Source organism: Sarcophilus harrisii, chromosome 2 (genome assembly GCF_902635505.1).
Source record: "Sarcophilus harrisii chromosome 2, mSarHar1.11, whole genome shotgun sequence".
NCBI lineage: Eukaryota > Metazoa > Chordata > Mammalia > Dasyuromorphia > Dasyuridae > Sarcophilus > Sarcophilus harrisii.
The window spans coordinates 507,921,402-507,935,056 of record NC_045427.1 but is presented as its reverse complement, the minus strand read 5'-3'; the positions used below and the strand labels follow the sequence as shown (position 1 = coordinate 507,935,056).

The 13,655-nt window shown below is 34.6% G+C and overlaps 1 protein-coding gene across 1 annotated transcript in view; it reads left to right on the top strand.

The window, feature by feature from the left end:
• The window catches only part of RFX7 (regulatory factor X7), a 145,233-nt gene extending 137,084 nt beyond the window's left edge, over positions 1-8,149 (top strand). Inside the window, 1 exon segment of the mRNA XM_031955255.1 lies at positions 1,999-8,149. Coding sequence (XP_031811115.1) covers positions 1,999-5,277 — 3,279 coding nt within the window. The 3' untranslated portion in view covers positions 5,278-8,149.
• Positions 8,150-13,655: the final 5,506 nt, after the last annotated feature.

Genomic DNA, 13,655 nt, shown 5'->3' with positions numbered 1-13,655 from the left:
TTCAACTTGTTTGCCTCTACAAGAAGCATCAAGAGTTTTAACCTTAGCTATAACTTAACTTTAACCTCCTTTTGTCTTCTGGTTTTGTTCATAGAGGAAATCAAGATTGCTAAGATCTCTTACTACTCTACAATGTTCCTTCTTTGATCATTAGAAAAAGCTCTTACATTAAGAATACCAACAGCTAAATTAATGTTTATAGCATTAAAAACTAATTTGTAGCACTTTCTGCTCTTTTCTCCACTTTTTCTACCCATACTGTAGAAAGAAGAAGTCATTGGATCTACTATTGTGGTTTTTGGAGACTTTTTTCCAATTGTTTCATGTGTGACAATAGTCAAATAATTCATTACCAAGTAGCCCAGGCCATTGGTAATGAATTTTTCCACACTTAACTGGGCTGATCCCCAGAAAGCAGACATAGCAAGTTTTGGAAAATTATTAACTTTTCAGCTATACGTATTCACTTCAGAAACCCATTTGTATAACTTCATATAAACTCATTTAAAGTAAGCAACCATTTTGAAGTCTTAATACTTTTATATTTTGCAATAGAATCTCATTGTTGAAAGATCCCTAAGAACCATCTAGTTCAAACTTTACCTAAGAATCTCTTAGATAGCCTCCCCAAGAAAAAAACTATCCAGCCTCTGCTTGAAAAATTCAAATTAAACTCATCACCATTCCACTTTTCAATATCTCTCACTGTTAAGAAGTTTCCATTTATATAAACTCTCACTCTTCTTAATATTTTCCACCCTTTTTTTCTCATTTCTATCCTCAGAGTAAAGCAAAACTAGTATAATCCCTCTAACATATGACAACATATACTTAGACCTGCCCATCCTGTTTCTAATGTCAAGAATATTTTGTAATCTTACAAAAAATAAAAATAAAAATCTTATCCTCATATTTACAATAGGAAGGTAAAAACAGTACTAATATTTATATAGAGAACAGAAACAACATACGTATATTTATATATAGATGATTATAAGATTATAGAGATTGAAATAGGAAGGAATCTTAGAGATCATCGAGTTCAATACCTCTTGATTTATAGATGAAGAAATGGGCTCAGAGAAGGTAAATTTCTTGCTTAAGATCATACAGGTAGGAAGTGGGAGCTGAAGTTATATATCTTAGCCAAGAAGAAGGATAACATTTACCCTTTTTGTAATCTCCTTAAAATTATTCAGTAAACATTAAAAAAAGTCTTCTATATGTATATAGAACTCCACTGGATTCTTTTTTTATAAAGCTTTTCTGTTTTCTCATTCCCAACCAAGTGGCTGATGACAGTACTTTACACAAAATTGGAGTAGAATATTTGCCAAACATAGTTGTCTTATGAACTTGTGGTCAACTTGTAAAAGTCAGAAATCAACTAAATGTAGAACAGATAATGCTTAATATACAAACCACCTAAAGAATTAATTATTAATACCCAGTATCAGTTAAATAGAAACATCATATGATTCATTAGACTGTTTTAAGTATATGGTATTTTACCTGTTATATTTTCTTCAGTATTTAAAAAGATCTGTGATTTTAGCATATGCCTAAAGCAAAATACAATTCCTCCAAGTCTTAGTAAATGGTTTTATGTTGCTTTGGCCAAAAGAGTTTGTGTTAATATAGCCAGTCTGGTAAGGAGACTTTTTTTTTTGTCTATAGAATCCATTTTCATGGAATCTAATACTTTTGAAGCATTTCCTGCTTAATTGGCCCTACCCACATTTCACTTTCATACCGCATTGTGGCAGGAATTTCAGGTCAATAACTGAGAATCATAACCAAAATTTAATTTGAATCGTTTATGAAATTTTATAACTTACCTGAATGTTCTTAATTGGCAAGAACGGTGTTGCATTAATTATATGGAATAGACCAAACCCAGTAAATCCCTTAATAATGTTCTATAGCTATACTATATTTGTGAATTACTTTTTCTGTCCTAAACACTTAAAATCTGATTTTGTTTTCACCTTCAAATAGGTACCAAGAACCAGGCAGTTGGTGACTTCTCCAAGTCCGATGGGTTCTTCAGATGGCAAGGTCCTTCCCCTCAATGTACAGGTGGTCACCCAGCACATGCAGTCTGTTAAACAGGCACCAAAGACCCCTCAAAACGTCCCAGCCAGTCCTGGTGGTGATCGCTCTTCTCGGCACCGGTACCCTCAGATCTTGCCCAAGCCAGCTAACACCAGTGCCCTCACCATCCGTTCCCCAACTACTGTCCTCTTTACAAGCAGTCCCATCAAAACTGTTGTACCAGCTCCACATATGAGTTCTCTAAATGTGGTGAAAATGACAGCAATATCACTCACGCCCAGCAACAGTAGTGCTCCTCTTAAACATTCTCCCTCTGTGAACAGTGCAACTGGAACAATAGAAGAATCAAGAGCTGTTCCCCATATCAAAAATGGTTCTGTGGTTTCAATTCAGTCTCCTGGATCCAAGACCAGTGCTGTGGGAACTTCTTCTGTGGAAATAAAAATGGAACCAGAGATATTATTAGATGAAAATTCTATACAGTGCCAAGAGAACTCCGATGTGTCTAAAGCTGCTAAAGTGACCCTTCGTGGAACTTTGGGACAGAGAAGTAATTCAGAGGGTACAGGGCTGAAACCCTCAAATGAAGGTGTAATGGAAACAAAAGCAACTAAGACCTGTGATCAGAGGACCAAATGTAAAAGTCGCTACAATGAAATGCCACCAGTCTCTTCGGGCAATAATCACAGCACTCTCACTCTCTCAGTTGCCACTCAAAACTTACCCTTCACCAGCACTAATTCACCATCTAATGGTGACCCTGCTAATAAAGACACAAAGTTATGCACAAAAAGTCCAAGGAAGAGGCTCTCTTCTACATTGCAAGAGTCTCAGATGCCTCCTGTAAAGAAACCCCTGGTGGAACAGCTCTCTGCAGGTAACATGGAAGCTCAGAAAGGAGGTGGTAGTGCTAAAAAAGATCAGAAAGTTCTCCCTGCAGCAAAAACAGAAAGCTCAGCAGTAAGTGCTCAGGTTCCTATCAAAGTAACAATAAATGTAAATCCACATGTTATGGCAAATCAGTCCCTAAATTCTAATGTTGTAAATGCCAGTGATTCAGCTTTAGAACAGCCATTGACATCATCATCTCCAGATATAAAAGTTAAATTAGAAGAAAATGTGTTTCTTTTAGAAAATGACTCAAAAGCAGATAGCAGCTTTAATTCCAATGCCTGGCAGCAGCAGATCACTCAGGATTCTGAATTTTCATCTGCCAGCTGTGAATCACAGCATATCAGTGTTATGAATATTACTGGTCACTCTGACATTAATGACTTAGAGAAGTCTGTTTGGGAGCCATTGCATTTAGAAGGAATGCCACAGGAAACATATAGCCAGCAGCTACACAGCCAGATGCAAGAATCTTCTCTCAATCAAATACAAGCACAGTCTTCAAATCAGTTACCTCTGCAGTCTGACCTGAAGGAATTTGAGCCTGCTGTTTCTCAGACAAATGAAAATTATTTTCCATTTGATGATGAACTTACACAAGACAGTATTGTGGAAGAGCTAGTACTCATGGAACAACAAATGTCAATGAACAATTCACATTCTTATGGTGGCTGTTTAGGAATGACACTTCAGAGTCAAGCAGTAGCTGCAGGAACTCCAATGTCATCTCACCCCAACAGTACTCACTTTTACCATTCAATCCATAGCAATGGCACTCCAATTCACACACCTACGCCAACTCCGACCCCCACCCCCACACCTACACCCACACCCACTCCAACTTCTGAGATGATTGCTGGTTCTCAGAGTTTATCAAGAGAGAGCCCCTGTTCTCGATTAGCCCAGACTACACCAGTAGATAGTGCTTTAGGAAGTAGTAGGCACACACCCATTGGTACTCCGCACTCTAACTGCAGTAGCAGTGTCCCTCCTAGTCCTGTTGAATGCAGGAACCCTTTTGCATTTACACCAATAAGCTCCAGCATGGCTTACCATGACGCAAGCATTGTCTCAAGTAGTCCTGTGAAACCGATGCAGAGACCTATGGCTACTCACCCTGACAAAACTAAACTGGAGTGGATGAACAATGGGTATAGTGGAGTCAGTAATTCGTCAGTCGCAAGCCACGGTATTCTCCCAAGCTACCAAGAACTAGTGGAAGACCGCTTCAGGAAGCCTCACGCTTTTGCTGTGCCGGGCCAGTCCTATCAATCTCAGTCCAGGCACCATGAGACTCATTTTGGTCGGTTGACTCCAGTCTCACCTGTGCAGCATCAGGGTGCCACTGTAAATAATACGAACAAGCAAGAAGGATTTGCGGTCCCTGCTCCTCTTGATAACAAGGGGAATAATTCTTCCCTCAACAACAGCCTGAGATGCCGGAGTGTGAGCCCTGCAGTCCATCGTCAACGTAACCTTAGTGGAAGCACCCTCTATCCAGTTTCTAATATACCACGATCGAATTTGACCCCCTTTGGAAGCCCAATAACTCCAGAAGTCCATAATGTTTTCACAAATGTACAGACAGATACCAGTGCCAACAACATAGCTCAAAGAAGTCAGTCGGTCCCATTGACTGTTATGATGCAGACAGCCTTCCCCACTCTTCAGAAACAAGCAAACAGTAAAAAAATAACCAATGTTTTGTTGAATAAACTTGATTCTGACAATGACGATGCAGTAAGAGGTTTGGGAATAAACAACCTGCCCTCCAATTACACAGCCAGAATGAATCTCACTCAGATATTGGAAACTTCTACAGCTTTTCCTAGTGCCAATCCACAGAGTATGATCAATTCTAGCACTTCGGTTTATGAATTCCAGACACCAACTTACCTCACAAAAAACAACAGCACGGATCAGATTAATTTTTCTCCTGGAGATAACCAAGCACAATCAGAAATTGGAGAGCAGCAGTTAGATTTCAGTAGCACTGTTAAAGACTTGTTGGGTGGGGATAACCTGCAAGCCAACCAGCAGCTGGTGGGTCAGGTAGCATCAGATCTTAGTAATGTTACATCTGATTTCTCCAGTGATATCAGATTGTCTTCTGAACTCTCAGGCAGCATCAATGATTTGAACACTTTAGACACAAATCTACTGTTTGATCCAGGTCGCCAGCAGGGACAAGATGATGATGCTACACTGGAGGAATTAAAGAATGATCCATTATTTCAGCAAATCTGCAATGAATCCATGAACGCTATGACTTCATCAGGTTTTGAGTGGATGGAAAGCAAGGACCATCCCACTGTTGAAATGTTGGGTTAAATTGTGTTTTATAATATGTAGCACACTGTATCTAATGACAGATGTATTGTATTTGTCTTAATGGAAGTGCCTCCCGCAGCAGAAACACTTGCTATTAATTGTGACATTTTAATAGGGTTTGCTGCATTAAGTGGTTCATTCTTCACTAGGGAATAGATGAGAATTGCTTCTGTTCTAAATAAGTTTCTGAAAACAATGGGTCTGTCCACAAACCAGTATTAGGATTTAAATTTTATGATGTTGCCCATTTAATCACTTTTTTGTTAGTCAGCAGTTAACCAGCTTTCACAACAGTGATCCAGATGACTATTTTTAAAATTAGTTTTATTCCATTAGTTGATATGCACAGAATCCCATTGGTTTTAGATATAAGATTTTTTTTTCTTTTGGCACTTTTAGAGAAGAAATCACAGCTATGATGAACTATAGAGAAAGCTGGGGAACTAAAGATAGCATTCAGGTAATAACAAGTGTGTAGTTTTGAAGCATAGGGCTATGGTATAGTGTGACGTCTCTGCAGGGCTTTCTCAAGCTTCAATAGCATTTACAACTAAAATGAAGGGCTTAAATAGGAGAAAATGATGAAAAATTTAATACTAGTTTAAAGAAAGGTAAGCTGCACTAAATTTTTTGAGAAATAAACCTAGTGTTTGTTAGCCATTTATATTTGTGACCTCATGTTTAGTCTTTTAAGTATCATTTTAAAATGTTGGTTTTTTTTTTAAAAACATGAAACAAATAATTCTGGGCACTGAAACTTTTAAGCATGTTACACGTTTCATGTTTTACTGATAATTTAGGATAGGGAAATGGAAATAAAAATACTTGTTTTTAAATAGAATGGCTACATGGAAGATATTACAACATTATTATTTGAGATTTATTTTTAAACCCTTATTGTATGTTCTAGTAATCAGGAAGGATTTTTTCCCTCTTCTCTCAATTTAGTCAGCCAATACTTTTTGATCCTCCTGAATACAAAAATGCAGTTTGATCATGAGAATCTTCTGAAAAACATACAAGCAAGCAAGAGAAATAAAAAAAACAAAACTGAAAATAGTTACTAAGGCCTGACTTCACAAATCCTTAATTAATTCTATTGTAAAAGTGTTAATATAATATATATATATATATATAATACTTAACAAAAGAAGAAACTTATTACTTGCTTGCTTATTTATTGTAATAACCAAAACTGCAAGAGACACACTCAGGATTTATTTTAAAGTTGCTTTTTTTCTGCATGCTTATTTTGTTTAATGAATATATAAATTTCACATCAGCATATGCAATCTGCTATCCATTTGAGAGTTCAGGTTTTTTTAAGTGAATTTTTCAAGTTTACTGCAAAATTGATTAAGACATTATTAAGTTTTTAAAGTGATATTAAAACCATTTTAATACAAATGGTATGTTTTTAAAAACTAAGTTTTCCTTTAACTTAATTAGCAAGCCAGTCAATATTACAATCATCAATGAATATTTAACAAATGTGATGAAGGGTTTAAATTGTTCAGCAAAACTGCAAAGTAAGGGGGATCAATACATTTCAATAAATGGTGCTAGGGTTGGTTCAGAGCTTGTTTATTATACTAGTTATTGGAATTTGTGTGTGTTTGCTGTTATGATTTTAAAATTGGTTAGATACCTGTTCTTAAAGTTAGTTATTTCTTTACTGTACATTGAGACACAGCACTACTGCACACCAAAGTATGCGATACCCAAAGGAAAACTATGTGATTTCTCTAATAAATGATGGCAGCCTTTCTGTGTAAGAAACTCGGAGAAGGAGAATTCGAGGCCATTCTGATCCCTTGTTTACATTATTAGCTTCCTACTAACAAAACAAAATAATGAAAACATTTTTTGATAAAACATTAAGACTAGTGAATTTTTATCCCCATGTACAGTATTGCAGCAAACACTTTAAATTTGGTTGATTAGTCCAGCAAACTTTTCTGGGGTTCATATATTGCACTAAATTTCTGTTGAACCTGTGGTAGGCACATCTCTTAGGATAAATGCAACCAATACAGTCCACAGATAACTTTTTAAATGTGTTTCATTATGAAAAGACAAATGTCATCCAAGTGACAGATAAAATTGTCTTATGTAGCAATGTGCATTGATCTCAATGAGATATTTCTATTTCTTATTCTCTTACATGAGAATATTACAGCAGGAAAAAATTAAGTTTAGTTTGCTTCACCATGTTAATACATGATCACAAAGCGTGCATGAGTGTTATTGACTTATCTTGTACAGTACTAGGTATATTCCTGTAACCACTTTTTTTTTGGGCTATATTGAAACTGGTTCAGTGTTAACCAGGTAAGCATAGTTATTCACAAGTTATTTCCTCTTTTATGTTGACTAATTCTGCTTAGTTATTGTTGAATATGTTCTTTTCTCAGATTATTTTCATTGTTCTCGTGTTAAAAACATTTTGCGTCATCTTATCATGATACTACTTCATGAGATAAATAATTTTGCATATAATTGCAATAAGCACTGACTTTTGAACTGAAAAGAAGGAAAGTGTTTTTTGTGCAGTGCATCTGAGGTTCATATAATAGTCTTGTACTATACTGTGCTTTACTGCACCATAAGGAAAAAAAAAATCCCTGTTCCACATTTTCATTTAGTGCAAAAAGTCAGATTTCCCCCAGTGTTTTGTTGTCTGTTGTACCTGCTGAAACGACAGTAGTTGACTATTGCAGTAGCATTTCAGTTCTCTTTTTTTATTGAAAGTGCTCAAGAATTGTTTTTTAAATGTTTTCAAAAACAATAAAAACATTTTATATTAAGATAATTGGGTTTTGAAAGTTATTTACAGGCTGTCCATGTTATGTGTTTGTGTGTGTGTGTGTTTGTGTGTGTACACACACATGTAAATCCTTTTTTTTTTTTTTAATTCTAGCATTTAACCCTTTTCAACAAAGAGATAAAAATCTACTTGGAACATACATAAGTTAAAACCACAAGTCTACTATTTACTACATGTTTAACATGAAGCAAATCATGTTCCTTCTTTGGTTCAATTTCCTCTTTAACATAAGGAGGCCAGACTAGATGACCTTTGAATTCACTTCTAATTCTAAGTCTATGACCCTTTTTTAAAAATTGTCTATTATAATACCCTAATTCACCTATTCTTTTTTGCCTTTGCTGAAAAATGTGTACTCCTCAAATTGTATTGAGCACTGACATATGTCTTATCTCAAATTAGTTGCTAATAGGGAAATCTAATTCATTTTGTAAAATTCTATATGGATATTTGATATCTAAGCAACTTGAACAGGTAAACTTTGTGTTTTGTGTAAATTAGAATCCTGGGGGAAAGCACTTTTAGGTCAAATCTGATTTTCCCCACAGACACAGTAACAGATCTTAAAATAACAGGTAACCAGATATCTGATGTCTACCTTTTTACTGTTTTTATGCATAATATTTCCCTGTTACTCGTTTTGTACAAGACTATTGCAACTGAAAAAAGAAAGAAAATTAGTTGTTTCAGTCCATATTCATAAGTACTTGGGATTGTCTTGAATCATTGTGCTGAGAATGTCATTTGCTGTTCTCCATTGTGTCGTATTGCTGTGTACAATGATCTGTTTCTCCTCACTTCACTTTGCATCAATTCATGTAAGTCTCTCCAGGTTTTTCTGAATCATACATGCTTTTCATTTCTTAGAGCACAATAATATTCCATTACAATATATACCATAGCTTGTTCAGCCATTTCCCATCACAAAAAAGCTGTTATATTTTTGTACAGATAGGTCCTTCCTCCCCCCACACACAACAGACACCTTTTGGAAATTTCTTTGTGATACAGATCTAGCAGAGATGTAGCTGGATCAAAAAGTGTGCAGAGTTTTATAACCCTTTAGATATGGTTCCAAATTGTTCTTCCAAATTGCTTGGATCAGTTTTTAACTCCACTAAGTGCATAAAAGTGTCCCAGTTTTCTCTCATCTCCTTAAACACATCATTTTCCTTTTTAGTCATATAATCCAATCTTATAGGTGTGAGATGGTACCTCATAGTTGTTTTAATTTGTGTTTCTTTAATCAATAGTGACCAATAGCTTTGATTTGTCTAAAAACTGCCTGTTAATATATTTTGTAATATCCAGATTTTTAAAGAAAAGAGATTCCTTATTTAATTGTAATTGTAGCTTTCCTTCTGGGACTAACCCCTTTGCCTCCCTCACATTTGTAGATTGCATTCCTAGAAGATAACTCCCTAACTGGCTCTCAGAACTACTCCTATCTTCATCGACTCCAGAGTTAATAAAAAGGTCACCAGTAAGATAGCTAGCCTCTCTATAATAATTCCATCAGGTTTGATTGAGCAACTTTATCTTAAAGAACCAAGAAAGTGTGTTTATTTTTGCCTCCTGTCTACCTCGTTTAACTTAATTTTTAAATAAAGTTTGTATTTATATAATATAAAGATCTTGGGGGAATCCAAAACCCTGCCATGTGTCACATAATGTGAATATGAAAGAAATTCCTATGATGACTTTAAGCCAAAATGGTTCTTACAGTTCTGCTTTAGCAAATCTTCATATCCTAGCAAACTGCCAAAGCTCCAGAATGAAAATTCGGACAATACTTTCCCATGCAAGTATATTACTGGAATGTGTTGGGAAGGAGGAGAAGCCCAGTTTGTGCAATATAAAATAAATTTTACTTAAAAACCCTGTACATTATAAATAATAAAGTTATTTAAAAAGGCCCCAACATTACTTAGAAACAGATGACAAAAGTCAGTATGATTTATTTTTCTTACTATCTCATTGGCCCTCACTTTAAATTTCTCTGTGAAGGAAAGTGATCTTAAAACTAAAAAGGAATAGTAAGTATTGCTAAGAGAACCAAGGACCAAGGACTGCTGAAACTAGAAGAGTCAGTCCTCTTCATTTTACAGATGAGGAAATCAGCAATGGAAGTTAGTGATATGCTTAGATATGAAGAATATAATAAAAGATGGATTCTTGGAGAATTTAAGTAAATTAAGTCTTCAAATACTACCTCCCAAAAAATAGTAGACATACTACAGAATGAAATGAACAGACTCACAGTAATTTGTATAATAACTATATTATAAAAATAAACAAGTTGGAAAGACTTAAGAACTCTGATCAGTGTAATGTGCTATGCTACCCATTCTTGACATGAAGATGGAGAATTAGACATATATTTTTCTATATTGTTAAAAATATGAATTTGTTTTTGCCTGATTATATTTGTTACAGTTTTTAAGGGAGAGAAATACGTGGGAGAGAAAACAAATTCTTATTAATTGAAAAATATTTTTTAAAAGATTTTAGTTGAAGAGCTAGCTAAACAGCTATGTGCAGAAGAAATCTATAATTATCTTCAAGAAGAGTATCAATTGGGCAACTAGGTGGTGCAATGGATAAAGCACCAGCCCTGAAGTCAGGAGGACCTGTTAAGTGTCCGGTGTCAGACACTTAAGACTTCCTGACTGTGACCCTGGGCAACTCACTTAACCCCAATTGCCTTAGCTTCTCCTCTCCCAACCCCCCAGGGCTGGCCCCCCCCCCCAAAAAAAAAAAGAGAAAGAAAGAAGGCTATCAGTGACTGGAGTTATGCTTCCCCACTGATTTCATTTGATAATGCATGCAGCATTTTGCATCTGTAGCACTTTCTCACCTATATTTAAAAAAAAAAAAAACCTAATTTCTCTCCCACTCCCCACTCAATGGGAAATTTTTTTTAGCAAAACATATTTGCATAGTCGAGTAAAATAAATTCCTTTGATGACAGTAACACAAAAATATGTTTCATTCAATAGATACAGCACAATGATATACTATTTCATTCATTTACCAGAATGTATTCAGCCATTCCACAATTAATGGACAATTTTTAGTTTCCAGGATTTTGCCACCACAAAAATAGCTGTTTTAAGTTTCTTTTTTACATAGTTTTTTATTTCCTTTCTTTGATCTATTTTTCCTAGAAATCCAACAATAGTATAAGTAGATCAAAGAGTACACACTGTTTAGTAACTTTTTCAGTATAAACCCAAATTGCTTTCAAAAGGGTTGTACCCATTCACAAGTACAGCAGTAATATATCAATGTGACTTTTCCCCACATCATTTCAAATATTTATCATTTTCCTTTTTTTGTTGCCATTTTGATGAGTATGAGATGAAATCTCAGAAAATTTTTATTTGAATTTCTCTAATTAGTAGTATTTTGGGGAGCATTTAAAAATAGGACTTTCCACCCACCTCCCAAGGTTGTTGTGAGGTTCAAATGAAATTAACATTGCACTTAGTAAGTGCTTAATTAATACTTTTTTCTTTTCTATAGCTTTTCTTGCTGACTTTTATCCTATCCATAGATTATTAATCAATTGGAGAAATGCTTCTTTTTCTTTTAAATTTCAATAAATTTCTCACATATCTTTAAAAAAATGAGATCTTTATCAGAAAAACTTGCAACAATTTTTCCCAATTGTTTGCTTTAATTTGCTTTATTCGATTTGTGAAAAAAGTGTTAATTTTATGTAGTTAAAACAATACATTTTATTCTCTCTCTTACTTGTTTGGTCATGAACTTTTCTCCTACCCATAGATCTGCTTGGTACTTTTGCCATGTTTCTCTAATTTGTTTATGATATATAGCCTTTTACATTTTGGTTACATATTCATGTGGAGCTTATCTTTTCTTAATTTAAGGAGTGTTGGCCTAAATTTAATTAATTTTATACTATCATCAAATTTTTCTAGCAGTTTTTGCGAACAATCTTTTCAGTGATATTCTGGGAATTTTTAATTGGGAGTTTCTTTTATGATCAGTAGATTCTATTTTCACATTGCTCTTTTTATGACTGGGCAGTTTTCTCTTAATGATTTTTTGAAATATGATATCTAGGTTCTGATTCTATGATTCTTAAGTTATTTCTACATCTGTTTTCCAGGTCAGTTTTATTTATATTTTACTCCATTCCTTTGACTTTTGGGTAGAGGGTGCAGTGGAGGTGAGAAGGCTGTCTCCTGAGATAATTTCTATTCCATTTTGATTTTTAGAGTTTGTTGCTAGAGTAAGATTTTATAACTCTTCCGTTAAACTGCTAATCCCTTTTTCCATGTCTCCATAGTTCTCATTTCTTTTACTACACAAACACACTCACATATGTGCGTGTGTGTGTGTATTTGGATCATATTTACTTTTTCTCTAAGAGGTGAACTGTTTCATCAAATTGTTTAATAGCATGACAGAATCGAGCTTGAATAGTTTCCTTGGCACTCTAAAATATGTGTTTAAACTAAGGCCTTGTAATTTATTGCATATTTTCTAGGTTGGGATCCATCCTTAAGCAATATATTATTTACATATAGATTGAGGATTTTCCAGACAGCATAGGGTCTTACTTAATAAATTATCCCTTACAATAGAAATTTATTTTAAACTCAATAAAGGAATTTGCTAACAGCTATTGCTTTTTTATACTTGTTAGGAGTTAGCTGAGACCAATTTCTGATTAGCTCTAAATCGCATTCTGTGTTTGAGATCATTGCTTTACATCAAGAGAATCTAGTTCTGAAAAATCATTTTTTTACCAGTTTTATAGTATGATCCTGCAGTTTGTTAACATCTTGAAATACGTACATCCCTTTGCCAGCCATAGCAGATGGCCAATCCTTGCTGCTGGGAACAGAAATTTAACTGATTTGACAGTAACCTTATGGTCATTTTGGTGAAAAGCCAAATATTTGCATTGAACCAAACCTTTGATAAATCATTATTGCATTGTAGTTTGCAAAGAGAAAGTTTTCTTAATCCAAGTGAAAGGTTATATAAATTTCATAGCTATTTTCTTATATATTCAGACTACTTGATGTCAGTATTATAGTCTTTCTAGCATGTTTTGAACTGGCTACATTGCAGGGGGGTGAGGGACAGGAAGCATGAGTAAAGATCTCAGGAGGAAATCATATTTCATGGTTTTTTTTAAGCCCTTTAAAAATATTCTGCTCTAAAAGAAAACTACCTTGTTAGTCCTTTTTGGGGAAGGAAGGGAAGTAGAGATTGATGGTTTTTAAGCTTATTTATACCATCGAAGCGTGGTTACACAAATCATTACTGTTGTCAAAAATGATTTCCCATGAGATGAATAAATGAATTTTCAACAGTTTTAATATTGGTTTAAGTGCAATATTGGGCATTTGTACTTCCGAAACAATTTGAAATGAAAATTAATTATTTTACTTCTTTTAGAGCAGGAACTGTGTAAAAACAGTATTTTTTAAAATTGCAACTTCTTCTGAATGATAGTAATGCCCAATATAGCGAGCATGTAATACATTGTAAAAAATTAAATTAATTCATTTAT